The sequence below is a fragment of the Callorhinus ursinus genome, unplaced genomic scaffold (genome assembly GCF_003265705.2).
Source record: "Callorhinus ursinus isolate GAN/ISIS: 27379988/994484 unplaced genomic scaffold, GSC_fseal_2.0 scaffold35, whole genome shotgun sequence".
NCBI lineage: Eukaryota > Metazoa > Chordata > Mammalia > Carnivora > Otariidae > Callorhinus > Callorhinus ursinus.
In genome coordinates, this window is record NW_027397097.1 from 6128487 (window position 1) to 6147264 (window position 18778).

General features: G+C 38.2%; 1 protein-coding gene across 5 annotated transcripts in view; it reads left to right on the top strand.

Moving 5' to 3' along the window:
• Positions 1-18778, top strand: part of ACER3 (alkaline ceramidase 3) — a 162879-nt gene that overhangs the window by 90257 nt on the left and 53844 nt on the right. For all 5 annotated transcript variants that reach the window (XM_025894282.2, XM_073879758.1, XM_073879757.1 and 2 more), the window contains one exon: positions 3168-3220. In XM_025894282.2, coding sequence (XP_025750067.1) covers positions 3168-3220 — 53 coding nt within the window. The remainder of the gene's footprint in view (positions 1-3167; positions 3221-18778) is intronic.

The window sequence follows — 18778 nt, forward strand, 5'->3', positions numbered from 1 at the left end:
TGTCTAGGGCTAAGGAGTGGGGAGGTTTGAGTAGAAATAGGGAGTGACTACTAATAGATATGAGATTGTTCTTTGGGATGATGAAACTGTTCTAAAATTAGATAATGATGATGGTTGCACAGCCCGAACATTAAGAACAGTTGAATTGTGCACCTTAAATTAATTTTATAGTAGGTGAATTATATCTCAATAAAGCTGATAAAACTTTAGCAAAAACTGATGGTTTGCTTTAAAGCGGCAAAATAGAAAACATTGTGTAGAGAAAGGTGATGCTCTTCCATACATTTCTTTGCATTCTAAGTAGATTGTTGAAGTAAATTGTAGCGATCTCTGAAAATCAGACTTTTAGTGGTATATAATAAAAAGTACAAGAGCATATTTGAAAAGGTTTGGACGGGGGCGCCTGGGTGGTGCAGTCAGTTAAACGGCTGTCTTCAGCTCAGGTCATGATCCCAGGATCCTGGGATCAAGCCCTCCATCGGGCTCCTTGCTCAGCGGAGAGCCTGCTTCTCCCTCTCCCTCTGCCTGCCTCTCTGCCGACTTGTGCTCTCTATCTCTCTGTCAAATAAATAAATAAAATCTTTAAAAAAAAAAAAAAAGGTTTGGACAAAAACAGTTCTTGAGTAAAGCACGATTAAGTGGCCAGTCTACTTTTCAGAATGAATAATCATCCCACTGCATTTTAATTTTTTTACTTCCTAGTATATTATATGACTTTAACTGACAGAGTTTGTGGGCTCCCCCTCCCTTCCATTAATTTACCCACCTTTGCACTTTCTAATTTCTCCTTTGGAAAAAAGACATCAACCATTCTGCTTCCTCATTTCTTTTTTTTTTTAAGGTTTTGTTTATTTACTTGAGAGAGAATGAGCGAGAGAAAGAGAGAGCACGAGCAGGGGCAGAGGGAGAGGGAGAAGCAGACTCCCTGCTTAAGCAGGGAGCCCAATGTGGGGCTTGGTCCCAGGACCCTGGGATCATGACCTGAGCTGAAGGCAGATGCTTTACCGACTGAGCCACCCACCCCTGCTTCCTTATTTCTTTCTTTTTTTTTTTTTTCCTGCTTCCTTATTTCTTTAGTAAAATGAGTGCAGTAACTGTTTACTTCTCTCATCTCATGTTGAACAGTAAAAAATAATGTGATATTTAGTGATTTTTTTTTTTTTTTTTTTTTTAAAGCAAGAGTAATGGGGCACCTGGGTGGTGCAGTCAGTTAAGCCATCAACTTTTGGTTTCTGCTCAGGTCGTGATCTCAGGGTCGTGAGATTGGGCCCTGTGTTGGGCTCTGTGCTCAGCTTGGAGTCTTGAGGTTCTCTCCCTCTTCCTCTGACCCTTCTGCTTGTGCTCTCTCTCTCAAATAAGTAAATAAATCTTAAAAAAATAAAGCTAGAGTAACAAGGGATACTTGAGTGGCTCAGTCGGTTAAGCATCCAACTCTTGGTTCTGGCTTAGTTCATGATCTTAGGGTCGTGGGATCAAGCCCTGTCCCGGACTCCATGCTCACCTTGGAGTCAGCTTGAGATTCTCTCCCTTTTCTTCCTCTTCTGCCCCTCCCCCCGCTCGTGTTGCACATGTGTGCTCAAATAAATAAAATCTTTTTTAAAAAGTAAGAGTAACAAATTTTTGAAATTTTTCTCAAGTGGCTTTGTACAGATTATTTGGTGACACCTCCATTTACCATGTTTGTTGGGCCAACTCTTATACATCCTTAAGGCTAAGTCCCCTGGTTTCTCTTCTCTTCCTTCCTAAGTGCCCTCTACTGTTCTCCCATGGTACTCTGTATATCTCTTTATCATATCTCCATCTACTGGCATTTTGTCGGCCTGTGTCTTCCATTAGACTATATGCTTTATTAAGGCCAATGATTGGATCTTATCTTTGTAACTGTAACTGAATTTGACAAATAGGAGGTACTCAGTAAATGCTTGTTGAATTGAACTTAATGTAGAAGGCTTTTTGTCAGGTGTAATAGGGACTGATATTTGGTCAGCTAATTTTTAAAAATTCAAAACAATTATAAAATTATATATATACCTACCTTAAAATTTTTTTAATTAAAACATAGTTATGTAATCTTTGACAATTATTTGATATATAACATGGCCTTGGGATCCTAATTATAGTTCTACTTAGCTTTTCTCGCATTAAAAAACAAAAATTTTTAAAAACCCTAAAATGAAAATAGTTTATTCAAAATAGAGGCATCTGGGAAGAACTTTGAGACCTAAATATGGAATCTTTAGATTTTTACTATTTTTCTCAATCTAACAGGTATCTTACCCACACTTAATTCAAGAGCAATTTTTATTAGCAACTCTCTTTTATTGAGTCTGTTTTAAGCATTTTAAATAGTTTTTGTAGAAACAACAGCTCACTTTTTGCAATCATGTTTCTGATAACTTAATACAATGGCATTAACAGGTTTGGGAACAAATATAACTGGCTCTTAGTAAGTATACAATTCAGCTATTTGGATAAATGTGCAAGGAAGTACTAGAGTAGCTAACTAGCTGTAAGCATTATCCTGTAGTGTTTAAGCTGTAAAGCTTATCCTGAGAGGCAGTCTCTCCTTTGCTGCCCTGTCCACCACTCCCTTGCGGTGTAGTCAATAAACTTCTGTCTCCTTTTATTTATTTATTTATTTTTTTAAAGATTTTATTTATTTGAGAGAGAGAATGAGATAGAGAGAGAGCATGAGAGGGGAGAGGGTCAGAGGGAGAAGCAGACTCCCTGCCGAGCAGGGAGCCTGATGCGGGACCCGATCCCGGGACTCCGGGATCATGACCTGAGCCGAAGGCAGTTGCTTAACCAACTGAGCCACCCAGGCGCCCACTTCTGTCTCCTTTTAAAAAAAAAGAAAAAAAAAGGCTTATCCTGAGTATCAGGTAGTATATTTTACAGAAAGAATGGAGACTATTGATTAATCCAGTAAGTCCACTTAGTGGAAGGAATTTATGAGAATTTATACTGTACTTGGGGTTTTTTTTCTATACCAAAATTTCATCAATTATAGAACTTATGCAGTCTGCCGTATCCTGCCATAGATTTCATAAACTTTGTTCTTAAAATTCAGTGCTTTGCATTGTCTTATTATCTTCTCACATCACTCTGGCCAGCCCCAAAGAATTTCATGCTAATCGTCTTTTTTTATTTGTTTGTTTTAATTTCAGTGGTAGGAATGGGATCCTGGTGCTTCCACATGACTCTGAAATATGAAATGCAGGTCAGTAATAACAAAATTAACTAAATGTTTACTTCTCTTCACCCAGAGACACTTCAGATTTGAGGAAAGAGTACATTACTAGAGGGTGCTATTGATATAAGAGACCAAAGGGAAAAAAAGAGATTACAAATCTCTGGAGATTTTACTTCAGGCCAGAGGATTCAAATTGACTAGGTAGAACAAAGAGGCGAGCAAATAAGTTAGCTGTCCATAGAGATAACAAGTGAGAGCACTGTAACTTCTGTCCTCCCGTGTGCGGACACACACAATGTTAGAGCAGAGACCCCTGGAGGCATTTTAAAAAGACAGTTCACTAAGATAATATATTCTTCGATGCCTGTATTTCCTCATGTCTCTTTTATGGCATCCATTTGAATGGATGATTCCTCTAGCTAGCAAAGTTTTAAGAGCTCTGCAAGGATTTTTATTTACTGTCCTTGCTCTAGGCCAATATATCTAGTCCTCAGTCTATTGACCTCTTTATTCCCCATTGCTAACCCAGAAACTCATGGAACAGCACTGTCCAGTAGAAATATCATGTGAGTATGTATGTAATTTAAAAATTTTTGGTAGCCACATTAAGAAAGGCCATGTTAAAAAGAAATAGGTAAAATTAATTATAATAATATATTTTATTTAACCCAGTATATTCAAATATTATTTCAACATGTAATCAGTATAAAAATTTATTAATGAAATGTTTCATGTCTTGAAATAAGGTGTATATCTCAATTTAGATTAGGTTTATTTCAAGTGCTCAGTAGCCATATAAGCCTAGTGGCTGCTAATTGGACAGTGCTATTCCAGAGGATCTGTGAATTATTAATTACAGCTATTTAAATGTATAAGAATTAATTCTTAGGATTGATTCTGATATTCAACACATTTATAATAAATAATAAAAGACTAGAGAACTGTTTAAGATTGAAGGAGAGCAAAAAGACATGACAACTAAATACAGTGTATGATTCTAGACTTGATGGTTGTGTGTGTGTATGCTTACATTTATGATATTACTGGGACACTTAGAAAACTTAAATGAGGTCTGAGGATTATATGGTAAATCAATGTTAATATCCTGATTTTGTTGGTAGTATTGTGGATATGTAGGTGAACATCTTCTTTTTTTAAAGATTTAATTCACATGCCATAAAATTAACCATTTTAAAGTATGTAAGTTAGTTGTTTTAAGTACATTTACAAAATTGTGAAGCCATCACCATTATCTAATTACAGAACATTTTCATCACCCCAAAGAGAAACTTCATGCCCATTAACTGTCTCTCCTCATTACTCCGTCCACCTAGCCTCTGACAACCACTAATCTACTCTCTGTCTCTGTGGATTTGCCTCTTCTGGGCATTTCATAGCAATGGATCCTGCAGTGTGTGACCTTTTATATCTGGCTTCTTTGACTTAGGCTGAGTAATATTCCATTACATAGATATACCACATTTTATTTGTTCATTTATCAATTAATGGACTTTGGGTGGTTTGCACTCTTTGCCTTTTATGCACAATGCTTCTATGAACATTGGTGTGCAAGTTTTTTTTTTTAATTTTTTATTTATTAGAGAGAGAGAGAATGAGAGATAGCACGAGAGGGAAGAGGGTCAGAGGGAGAAGCAGACTCCCTGCTGAGCAGGGAGCCCGATGTGGGACTCGATCCCGGGACTCCAAGATCATGACCCGAGCCGAAGGCAGTCGCTTAACCAACTGAGCCACCCAGGCGCCCCGGTGTGCAAGTTTTTATGTGGATATATATTTCTTAGAAGTAGAATTGCTAGGTCACATGGTGATTCTGCATTTAACTTTTTTAAAAAATTTTTTTTAAATTTTATTTTTTTGCCTTTAACCTTTTGAGGATCTACCAGACTGGTTTTCAAAGTGGCGGTACCATTTTACATTCTCACCTGCAATTTTCTCTATATCCTTGCCAGTACTGGTGATTGTCCTTCCTTTTGATTATAGCCATCTTGCTGGATGTGAAGTGATATCTCATTGTGGTTTTGATTTGCATTTCCCTAGTGACCAGGGATGTTGAACATTTTTCACGTGCGTATTGCCCATTTGTATATCTTCATAGGAGAAATGTCTGTTCAGATCCTTCTCCCATTCTTAAATTGTGTTATTTGCCTTTTTATCATTGAGTTATAAGAGTACCTTATATATTTTGGGTACTAGACCCTTACTGAATACATAGCTTACAATTTTCTTCCATTCTGTGGGTTGTGTTTTCATTTTTTAAATAACATCCTTTGAATTTTAGGATCAACTTATCATATTCTGCAAAAATTATCTGGGATTTTGAAAGGGATTCCATTGAATCCACAGATCGCTTTGGAGAGTATTGCTATCTTTATTTTTTTTCTTTGTATTCACTTTTATTTTGCATAGGATCTACAATAAACATTATTTTGGTAATAAAAGATTTTAAAACTTAAGTTAGATGATTTTATGCTAATTTATAACTTTATGAAGAGTATTGCTATCTTTAATATTGTCTTCCAATCCATGAACATAGGATGTCTTCCCATTTATTTAAGTCTCTTATTTCTTTCAATTATGTTTTATAGTTTGTGTGCAAATCTTGACTTCTTTTGTTAAATGTATTCATAAGTATTATAGTTTTGATGGTATTGTAAATTGAATTTTCTTAATTTCATTTTTTTATTTCTCATGCCTAATTTATAGAAATAACAATGATTTTTGCATATTGTTATTGTATCCTGCAACATTGCTGAGCTTGTTCTTTTTACCTGTAGTAGTTTGGTGTGTGCATATGTGGATTTGTTAGGGCTGTGTACACAATCATGTCATATGCAAATAGGGATCGTTTTATGTCTTCCTTATCAACTGGATGCCTTGTACTTGTTTTTCTTGCCTAGTTGCCCTGAATAGAACTTACAGTACACTGCTGCATAGGAGTGGACAGAGCAGATATCCTTGTTTTGTTCCTGATCTTAGGAAAAGAGCTTTTAGTTTTTCACCATTAATTATAGTATTGGCTGGAGTTTTGTGTGGATGCCCTTTTTAAGTCTGAGGAAGTTCTCTTCTATTCCTAGTTTGCTGAGTGTTTTTATCATGAAAAGATGTTGGAATTTTCAGATTTTTTTTTCCTGAATCTCCTGAAATGACCATGTGGTTTTTCTCCTTTATTATATTAGTATGATGTAGTACATTGGTTCGCATATGTTGAATCAACCTTGCATTCCTGTGATAAATTCCATTTGGTCAAGGCATATAATCCAAATGAATATCTTTGTAGGAAACATGCACTAGAGTACTTGGGAATAATGGAACTTCATGTCAGCAATTTACTCAAACGGTTCAGAGATAAAAAAAAAAAAAGTTCTTTGTATTGTCCTTCAAACTTTTCTGTACCTTGAAGTTGTTTCAATTATTTTTTTAATAAAAAAATATATATACATGTTCTTTGACTCCAGTAATTGCACTCCTAGGAATACTTCCTAAGAAAGTAATCAGAGACAGGGAAAAGATGTTTTACAAGTATGTTACACATGTGAGAGTGTTACACATGATAAAGATTTTTAAATGATCTAAATGTTTAACAAAAGGGAGATTGTTAACATATACTATGATATATCTATGTGTTGAAATGTACTGTTGCCATTTAAAATAATATTTTGAGGGCGCCTGGGTGGCTCAGTTGGTTAAGCGACTGCCTTCGGCTCAGGTCATGATCCTGGAGTTCCGGGATCGAGTCCCACATCGGGCTCCCCGCTCAGCAGGGAGTCTGCTTCTCCCTCTGACCCTCTTCCCTCTCATGCTCTCTATCTCTCATTCTCTCTCTCAAATAAATAAATAAAATCTTAAAAAAAAATAATAATAATATTTTGAGGGATGCCTGGCTGGCTCAGTCAGTAGAACAAGTGACTCTTGATCTCAGGGTCGTGAATTTGAGCCCCGCATTGTGCTTACTTTAAAACATACAATAAGATAAAGGAAACATGATCTCTGGTTGAGTACCTTTAAAAAATAAATAAATAAAATAATATTTTGAAGACTATTGAAATGGGAAAATGTTAGACAAAACTTTATGTAATGTGATACCAATTTTATAAACAATAGAAAAAAGACTGGAAGGAAGTACATTTTGCCTCACTTCTTTTCCTTTGTTACAAAGTTTGTAATCTGTGGCTCAAAATTATAATAACCCCCACCACCCATAAAATATCCTTAAAGTCCTTGCCCCTTGCTTTCTGAGCAATATTCAACTCTGATCAAACTCAATTATCTGTGTATCCTGTGCCTGAACTGAGTAGATAAATATTGCTCATAGAAATTATATCCCTTTGTTAAATGATCTCACTTTTAAATTATTGAACAAAAATCTCAAATAACCACTCAGTGCCATAAGACAGTACTGTTACATTTCCCTGACAGTTTCAATTTCCATTCTCCAGAACTATTATTTCACACTTTTGCTGCTCTTTTTAGATTTCTTTTTATATCTTTTTTGCCTCATATCCCCTTCTCCTCAGTGATGTCTTCAATATTTCACTAAGAATATAGAAGAAGTTAGTAAGAAACTCCCTCATCTTTTTACCACTGTCATCTTCCTCCTATTATTGTGGAAGAAATGTCCCAATTCCTCTCAAAGACTCAAGCCTACAGTTACGCACTCCAGCGCAGTCACTTGCTCCACCAGTCTTTAGAAAGTCACTACACTCATTCACTGCTATCAGCTTACACACATACTCAAATAACTCCCCTCCTTTAAAAGTTACTTCTCCCTGACCCTCTGTCCAGCTATTGAATCATTTTTTGGTTCCCTTTCATATCAAAACCACTTGAATGTCTCTGCTTTCTCTATACTTACCTCCCTCTCTTTTCCTCCCATTCTGGTTAGGTATTTCTTCCCTTCATTTCATAGAAACTGCTATTGTGAAGGTCACCAGTGACCTTTATCTTGCTAAATCCAATAAATACATTTCTGTCTTATTATTTGACCTCTCAGTAGCATTCCACACAATATTTACTTTTTTCTTTGTGAAACACTTGTTTGGGCTTCTCACTTTTCCTTTATATAAAAAATTCCTTCAGCCTTCTTCCTTACCTCACTGGACACTCTGTGTGTGTGTGTGTGTGTGTGTGTAGTTTTATGGTTTTATTAAAACAAATATGATACACACATAAGCCATCTCTTCATTGTCTTCGCTGTGCAGCCTGGCATTGGGATTGGTGACTCTGATGGCCAGCTGGGCTGCTCTTTCCACAATGGCTTTGTCCTTCTTAGAGGAGACATTGTGAGCAATCTCTGCACAGTAAGATTTGTTGCATGTCAGCACTTCAAGCTTTTTTTTTTTAAGATTTTATTTATTTGAGAGAGAGAGCGGGCGTGCACACGTGTACACAAGTAGGGGGAGGGGCAGAGGGAAAAGGAGAGAAGCAAGACTCCCTGCTCAGTGCGGAGCTGGCTGAGGGATCTCGACCCTGAGATCATAACCTGAGCCGAAACCAAGAGTCAGATGTTTAACCGACTGAGCTACTCAGGCTCCCTAGCACTTCAAGCTTCTTGATGTTGTGGACTAGGAACTTCAGGAAGCCACTGGGCAGCTTTGTTTTCTTGTTGTTCCTGTAACCAATGTTAGGCATCAAGATCTGGCCTTTGAATCTTCCGTGCACCCTATTGTCAATACTCTGGGTTTCCACCAGTTGCACTTAATTTTCATATATCAGTCTGACTTATGCCAGATGAACTTGGTCCATTAAAACGTTAATGATCCTGGGCTTTACCAGAGGTCTGAGGGCAGCCATGATGCTGAGTAGGAGATGGCTGCCACCTCTGCAGGCAGCACTGAGGAAGAGAGGGGCCCTGGCCACTCTTTTAGTCCTGGGCTACCTTCTCTATATTCTCTTCTAGGTGATCTCATATAGTATCATGATTATTGATATTTATGCTGATGATTTCAAAACATCCGTCTTCAATTCTAACCTCATCTTTGAGCTCTAGATTTGTATAACCAACTAAATGTTTAACATACCACTTCAATGTCTAGTAGAAATCTCAACCTTTAATATGGGCAGTATGTAATTCTTTATTTCTTTTTCCATACCAGTTCGTCCCCTAGTAGCCACTGTGATGCCATCATCCACCCAATTGCTGAAGCTAAAAACCTAGAATCATCCTTATTTCTTTTTTCTCCTCATTCCTCACATCACATCTGTTAGCCATTCTTCTGGTTCTATTTTTAAAATATAACTGGAAGATATGTTCTGTTTTCACATTGCCTACCCTTGTATAAGCCATCACCATCTTATTTCCTGGCTACTGCAATAGTCATCCGTTGCCCCTGCAGCCATCCAAGGTAGTCTTTTAAATTTTAAATCAGATCATATTGTTCTGCTGAAAACTCTCCCAAGACATCCATTTGCACTTAAAGTGAAATTTAAATTCTTTACTGTGGCCTACTTGATCTGGCCTTGGTCTAGTTCTACAACTTCAGTTTTTACTCTTCCTCTGCATTGTTTACTACACTTCAGTCACACTGGCCTGGTCTCCCCCAACTAGAATGTAAACTTCTTGAGAGCAGAGATCCCACCTCTCTTAAATACCACTGTACTTTAGCATATAGACTAGCGCTGGCACATGGCATCTGCCCAATAAATATGTAAATGGAACGGAGGAAGGGCGTAAGGAGGGAAGGAAGAACATTTAATTAAACACATGAGTAAATAACTAAAGAGATGCATTAAAATATTGAATAGTAGATACCCCTGGATTGTGGGATTACAGGGAATTATATTTCTTTCTCTCTTGCATTTCTATGTTTTTCAGATTTTCTGTAATAAACATGAAATACTTTTATAATAAGCAAAATATATGTTTATGCTTGCTTTAAAAGAAAAGAGACTTTAAAAGACTCCAAACGTGCTTTGGAGGAGTAGTAATGATAATAAGCCAATCTGAATACCCTTCATCTTAAAGCAGACTACCTTCTGTTCTTGGGGGGTGGGTATTTAATTCAGTCTTGAGTTTTATTTATGCGGCAGATTATTGTATTTTCCAAAGATGTTAACACCAATATATCTCATCCCACCTGCTTTTTCTTACAATGTGACATTGACTCTCCTCAAGAGGTGGGATCTTTGTTCCTTGCCCTTGAATCTGGGCAAGACTGTTACTATGGTGGACATGAAGCTATATGACTTCAAGGAGTGAGTCACAAAAGGCAATAGAGCTTCTTCCTTATCCTTACTCCTGGGATGCTTACCCTTGGAAGCCAATCAGCCATGTGGAAAGGGCATGTATAGATGTTCCTACCACAACCTCACCTGAAATCCCCAGGCTGCAGCCACATCAACTGCCCAAAATTTGAGTGTGTGACTCTTTAGATGTCCAGCCCCAGCCTTTGAGCTGTCCCAGCTGACCCTGAGTGAAGGAGAGATGAACTGCTCCCTCTCAGTTCTGCTCAAAATGCATATTAATCAGCAAAATATATATTGGTATTTTAAGCCACTGAGTTTTAAGGTGGTTTGCTCTACAGTAACAGAGAACCAGAACAATATACAAAACATATCTACCCTAATTCTGTGCATATGGCTACCTCTGACATTCCCTTAAACACATATTTCTAAGACTTAGGTAAGTTTTTACATTTCTAGGATCATTCCTGTTGTCCATCATGTAATTCCTAAAACAGTAACCCTGGAAGGTAGTGTGTGTCTGTCACATATATAAAGAAGCAACTGCATGAATGTACTGAGACAAGGATAGACTAAGTATCTGAGTTAAGGAGGGGATAGGCTTCCCTACTGTGTGCTGAATAGATCATGACAGTATTTCACTTCTGAGGACTGACCTGCTTTATGTTCAAATTAGAAACACCAGAATGGTGAAAGAACTAAACTCTAGTCATGATGATTGAGGGGAAGGAACTGGGAATATTTAACGTGAAGAAGAGAAGACATGCCATTCACTCAGCTGTACATACCAGACTCAGTTCTGTGCATTTTTCACGTCTGGCCCTATCGCACTTCCCTCTCTCCCTTGGACAATTCCTGTTCACCTCTAAAGTCTTAGCCAAAGCGGCAGCTCCTCTAGGAGGCCTTCCATGGTCCCAGGGCTGGATATGTACCCCTCATATGTTCTTCTACAACCCTCTGTGCTTCTCTGTTACTGTCCTTATCTTTTGTTTTATAAATATATTTATATCTTTCTTCTGTATCAGAAAGTGAGTTACCTAAGAGCAGGGACTCTCTGTGGTTGACCTTGGTGTATCCCATACTTAGAGGGCACATAGCACTACATAAATGTTTTATGAATCATTGTTTGAAGGGTTGACATGTTGAAAAAGATTTAATTTATTCTTTGTGGTCCTAGTGGCATTAAAGGTAAAGAGACATCTTGCTCAACATCAGGAAGAATTTTCTGAGCTAGTAGATGGTAAGAGCTTCCTTCAGAGATTGAGTCCCCTGTCCTTGGAGGTGCCCACGTGTAAGCTGGACAGATACTTTCGTTAGTTCAAAAATTGGTACCTGGGCAACAGGTCTGCATAGGTAAAGATGATATAGTCCTTTCCTCAAGGAATCTGTGGTCTTGAGTGAATCTACCTGGAGTGAAGGTAATATGGTAGTGAATGCAGTGGTAAAGGGACCTACAGTATTCTATGGAAATGGAAAGAGAAATTATTTAAGGAAGGGAGGTGAGAGAAGGGATTTCACACAGGTGACTCAGATACATGTTTGAGTTGCATCTTCAAAGATGAATAGGAATTTGCCAGGCCAGCTCAAACCTACAGAGTTGAGAGTATGTCTGGCATCTCAGGGCACTGCAAGTAGTACTTTGTAGTTGTAGCCATGGATGGAATGGGAACATGTGATGATGGTGACAGTTCTAACAGTGATAATAGCTAACATTTGTTACATTATTGAGTACCTGCTCTGTGTAGGCGTTGAACTAAATAGTAAGAGATATGGTTTGGGAAGCTAACCAGAGGCCAGATCTGAGCCTTTTGGACTTTATCCCCTGTAAGCCATTAATAGATTTGGAGCAGAAATGGGACACACTTTGATTTGTATATAAACTTAATTGTTGATAAGATTGTTACCAAAATAACACAGCATTTCGATTGACCAGATGGCCTTTGATCCTGAGATCTTTGATTGTGTGCTTTATCATTACTGTAATACCACTCTATCAGCTTTGGGGACAAATTATACAGATGCCTTATTTCTTGCCTCTTTGGGTCTACAAAGTTGTGGTTTTATGTGCATGCCCATCTGGACAGAAATAACGTATGACCCAATTTCCCAATGATTTAGGAGGGAAGAATCCTCAGTACTGAAGGACTTTTTAAAACAGCTTCCCAGGGTGCCTGGGTGGCTCAGTTGTTAAGCGTCTGCCTTCAGCTCAGGTCATGGTCCCAGGGTCCTGGGATCGAGCCCCGCATTGGGCTCCCTGCTCTGCAGGAGGCCTGCTTCTCCCTCTCCCACTCCGCTTGCTTGTGTTCCCTCTCTCACTGTGTCTCTCTCTGTCAAAAAATAAATAAAATCTTTAAAAAAAAAAAAGCTTTCCATCTCTCTAATTTAAACATATAATGATTGTGAATATTCCTTGAAGGCTTCTTGTCTCCTTTCAGGATAAAGTTGTCTCAGCTATGTTAATCCATTATTTTTTATGCACAGTGACTGAAGCAAAGTATGAAATGACAGTGCTGCCACTTACTAGACCCTGGTGGTCAGTGAACCATTTCAGCACCCTGAACTTAGCTGGTTGTAGCTGTAAAGAAATTGGAGGCCCATTCTTTACTTCTGCCTAAACTGAGCACAAGCAGATATTGACAGTTCTGTCTTAAGAATGATTTGGAGCTTAGATGGTATTTTCTTCAGATTTGTTATTGCTAGGTGGCTGCTTGGACTCCAGTTCCGATTCTGCTACCACTTTGCTGGCTGTTTGAGTACAGATATGCCACTTAATCTTGCTGAGCTTTTGTTTCCTCATCTATTCTAATGGATTTAATAATACCTATAGGAGTATTGTGAGGATCAATTGATTGGCATATGTGAAAGTGTCATCATAGGATCTGGTAAATAAGTGTTTAAGTATTAGTTTCCTTCCTTTTTCTTTAGCCAGTTAGAATGTCTGAAACCACCATTATTAATTGTTAGTGATTCATTCTTTTGAATACTATTATGTGTGCCTCTGTGAAGGGTAATATTTTAAGCTATTACTAACTCCTTTCTCATGATTAATGTGTCACATCCTTTTGGCAGCTAGCCACGAGCAATGCATTTGGGGATGGGTTTGAGGAAAACATTAGAGAAGGAATAGAGACACCAAGAGTGGCCTTCAGGTAAGGGGTGAAAGGTGCCAAAGAACAATTTAGAATCATAGAAATTTAATATTAGAAGAGATTTTTATTTTTTTAAAGATTTTATTTATTTATTTGAGAGAGAGAGAGAGCACAAACATGGGGGAGAGGGAGAAGCAGGCTCCCTGCTGAGCAGGGGCAGGGGGTGCAACATGGGGCTGGATCCCAGGACCCCGGGATCATGACCTGAGCCGAAGACAGACGCTTAACTGACTGAGCCACCCAGGTGCCCCTAGAAGGGATTTTTAAAATGTAGTCCAATCTATAAATTTTATAAATGGAAAAACAGCCTAAGAGAGGTGAAGTAAATTGACTAAAAGTTACACAGAAAGTTAGAGACAAGATGAGGACCTACATTTTGTTTTATCATTTGTGTTTCCTTTACCTGTCTTAGGACTTTGTCTTGCATTGCTGGTGGTTAGAGTATAAAAGCTTCAAGTTTTTAGGACACTTCTCCCAGATTTTCTTTTTATCTATTCACTCATTCAACTCATTCTTTTTTGCTTTCACTAACTGACATATATACAGTTACTGATAATCCTGGGGAGGGTAAAGTTAAAGGCAATTTCTTAATTTCTTCAGCCATGTGGAATTTTTCTTTGTGTTTTGCTTTTTCTAAGTATTCTCTACTGAGCATGTATGTTTGTTATTAGAAAAAAGAATCAGGTGCTAGTAAAAAAAATGTATTCATCCTTTTCTCATAAGTAAAAATAAATATATTTATCCTAGACAATAAAACCGAAGAAAAATGTGTGTTCACCTATAATTTTCTTTATAATACAAAAACAAAAAGTGCTTAAATGCTAGGTAATTAATGTAAGCTAATTCAGATTTTATAATGTAAAGAATAGATATTCTGGTTATAAATATTACCCTTCTTTCTCCTTGGCTCCCTATCTCAGTGAATGGAACCACCTTACACTGAAAGCCCAAGCCAAAAACTTGTGATTCATCTTTAATTTCTCCTGCTCTCTCACTTCTGAAAACACTGAAAGCTCAAATACATCTAGCTCTAGCTATCTGTACAACCACAACCTTAATCCATTATCTCTAATCCAGATTTCTGTAACTGTTTCCTAATTGGTGTCCCTACCTCCCCTATCCATTTGTCACACTGGAACAGAAATATTGTCCCTACAAACAAAACTAATTGTTTTCATTCTTTGAGCAGTGTTTGCTAGGCTTTGTACAAGTGTTAGAGATGAGACATGTAAAATGCAGTCTCTGCCCTCCAGAATGCATGCCACTTTTTTTTTTAAGATTTTATTTATTTGAGAGAGAGAGACAGAGATAGTGAGAGAGAGCACAAGTGGGGAGGAGAGGGAGAAGCAGGCTCCCCGCAGAGCAAAGAGCCGGATGCGGGACTCGATCCCAGGACTCCGGGATCATGACCTGAGCTGAAGGCAGACGCTTAACCGACTGAGCCACCCAGGCATGCCATTTTTTAAACATCTTTAATACTTCCCCTAGGTCAGGCTCATGAATTTGCACCACAGGCTGCCATCAGGCCCCTGCCTTCCTCTCTAGACTCCTCTTCAGTCACACACCCCACCCCCACCCTGGAACTCTGCTCTTTTACCAATCATAATTTTGTTACTTACGGTTTTCAAATAAGACTTCTTTATTTGTATCACCCAGATTTTAAAATCCATGCCCTTTTAACATATGCTCAGTTCAATTTAGTTTCTCTAAACAAACAAGCAGCCAACACCCGCAGTCCAGACTTTAATTCTGAGCTACAGATTTGTATTTCTAGTTGCCTGATTGACATTTCCACTTGGCTGTCTCAAGTGGAGGTACCTCAAATTGAGGTATTTTGAATTTGAGGTACCTCAAATTCAACATGTTGAAATTGTTCTTGTAATTTTCTGTTTTCACAATCTCTATAAACTGTACTGTCATCAACTGTAGTATTTAGGCAACAAACCTGGGAGTTATCCTTAGGAGTTTCTTCTCCCTCACCTTTGTATCAAGTCAATCACAAATCCCTGTTTAATTTACTTCCTAAATGTTTCTCAAGTCTAGTCACTTATATCTATTCCCAATTCTGCAACCTTAATCCAAGTAGCAACTTTCCTTGCCTGGACTACTGTAACCTAGGTAGCCCTCCCACAACTATGCTCTTTCCCTGCAGAACGCTCCACACGAACCTGATCTGGCACCGTATGTTCATTATTGTATTAGTCAGCTGGGGTTGCCATACAAAAATACTGTAGACTAGGTGGCTTAAACAATAGACATATATTTTTTCATAGGTCTGGAGGCTTGAAGTCTGAGATCAGGGTGCCAGCATGGTTGGGTCGGCTGAGAGCTGTCTTCCTGGTTTACAGGTAGCCACTCCGTGTGTGTGTGTGTGTGTGTGTGTGTGTGTGTGTGTGTGTGTGTGTGAAATGACCTTTGTTTTAATTTCAATGTAGTTAACTACGTGTTATATTAGTTTCAGGTATACAATATGGTAATTCAGTAGTTCCGTATATGACTCATTGCTCATCAAGATAAGTGTACTCTTATTTATTTATTTTTAACATTAAGTGTCCTCCCACCCACCTCCCCTCTGGTAACAATTTATTCTCTATAGTGAAGAGTCTGTTTTTTGGTCTGTTTCTCTTTTATTTTTTTTTCCTTTGTTTTCTGCTGTCTTAAATTCTACATTTGAGTGAAATCATGGTATTTGTCTTTCTCTGACTGGGTTCTTGCACGCTCTCTGGTATCTCTTCTTATGAGGGCATTAATCCCATCATGAGGGCCCTACCCTCATGACCTCATCTAATCCTAATTACCTCCCAAAGGCCACATCTTCAAATACCATTGGATTGGGGATTAGGGTTTCAACATGAGAATTTGGGTAGGACACAAACATTCAGTCCATAATAACTATATTTTCTTATTTTTTGTTTTCTTGATTCTCTGGCTTCTGGAGCCTCACTGACTAGGGAGAGACTGTCCTTTCCAGGGGTGGCCATTTCTTAGATACAGCAAATAACTCACCCTGGACGGCACCTTTCATATTCAGACTAACCAATCCAGAGCCCATACTTTAAACTACCTTCTTTTTCTGACTCTTACGCTCCAGGAGACAGTATTCTTCTGCTCTGATCACCCCAGGGCCAGGTACTAGACAACTAAAGATAGCCCCTAGACCCTAGAGCCTGCTGAAATTATTCAAATTAGCCAATGCTAAGCCTGGTTGCCCTCTCTTACCTTGCCTTTCTCTGGGAAACCACTATAAAGCATGTCATCCATGCTTTCCCCTTGCTCATTCTGCCTCCTGACTGATTCTGGTGCTTCCCCATGTGGCCCTCCTTGGCATGGCATGTCGCTTCTTAGGAACTGTGAATAACTGTCTTTTCAATGGCAGTCATCTCCTGATCTGTTGGCCTCACCATACCTGAAAAATAATAAAACCTATATTTTAAACACACTACCACCACCACTATGAACTGAATTGTGTCCCCTCAGAATTCATATGTTGAATCTCTAGTCCCCTGTATGACAATATTTGGAGACGGGGCCTTAAGATAGTCATTAGGTTTAGATGAGGTTATGAGGTAGGGTTTTCATGATGGGATTAGCACCCTTATAAGAAGAGACCAGAGAGCTTGCTCTCTCTCACTCTCCACCATGTGAGAATACAGTGAGAAGGCAGCCATCTGTAAGCCAAGAAGAGAAACTTCACCAAGCACCAAATCTGTGCCATCATCTTGGACTTCCTAGCCTCCAGAACTGTGAGAAATAAATTCTGTTGCTTAAGGTACCCAGTCTGAGGTATTTTGTCTTCACCCAAGCTGATGGAGACTGCCACCAAATTAAACCTTTTCAGTGGCTTCCCATTGCTTTTAAGATAAAACTAAGAATCCCTTTCAGCCTAAAACATTTGCCTGATTTATTTGCTGCTTATTTCTCCAGTCTCATTTCATATCCTTTCTCTTCATCATTAATTAAGCTTCAATCACAATGGACATTTTTCAGGTTTTTAAATTCCCTTCCTGCAACAGGACCTTTGCACATTACGTTCCCACTGCTTAGGGGTTCTCATCTTTCCCTCAGTCCCTCTTTACCTTACTCATATCTGCATATTTTCCAGGACTCAGTTTTTGTGTTACTTCTTTAAGGAAAATTGTCATGACTCTTTACATGAGGACACCTGTTTTTTGGTCATGGTACTCTGTACTTTTTCCATCATAGCACTTACCATAATTATAATTAAATATTTATTTGGGCAGTTAACTGTCTAGTGTCTTTCACCCTGGCTAGATTGTCAAGCATCATGAGAGCAAGGGTTATCTTGTCTCCTGCACATAGCATAGTTCCAGGCACACAGTAAGTGCTTAATAAATATTTGTCGAATGAATGAATAAAAGAATGACAACAATTATTTCAACTGCCTTTATAGATTGTATAGCTAGACCTATGGGATAATATGGAGACAGCAGATCTTTTTATGTCCTATCCTCCAAATACATGAATAGAAGATCCCCCAAAATGGGCCATTTAAGTACCTCCGTACTACATTGTGGAAAGGCCAAATAATGACACAAATATTTTGCTAACACATGAAAACTGAAATAAAGAAGATATAAATGCAAAAGATGATTAATATAAAGCCAGAAGATTGTGGTTCAGACTTTTAAATAGAGGAATCTTCTGTATATCATAAACCTTGTGGCAGATTTATCTGCAGTATATTGTGATACCATGCCAACTTTTTTGAACATGTGAAGGTGATTCAAGTGAAAGGTTTTGGAGGCATCGTAATGTAGAGGTATGCTCCAGAGTCAGTTTAAAATCTGGCTCCATTACTTACTAGCTCTGTGATCTTGAACAAATTACTTAAATTGTCAAAAAAAAAAAAAAACAAATTACTTAAATTGTCTAAACCTCAGAGTTCTCATCTTGGGATGGAGATAATAGGACCTACCTTAGAATTGTTGTTAAACTTAAATGAGATAATGAATGCAAGGCACTTAACCATGAGACCCTGCACATACGCTGCTATTTCATTATTCCAGTAATTTATCAGAATATATTACTTTGTGTAAACCCTCTTCCTTCTTCCTAGAATGTATTTCTCTACCAACCCATTTCATTTCCTGCCACCACCTTCTCTGGCTTCTGTGTCCCCCTTCTTTTGGAATCTTTATATTTAATCACATGTTTTTCATTTCCCTCCCTCACTAGACTATGAGGGCATTGACTGCATCTTGTTTTCATTATATCCTAA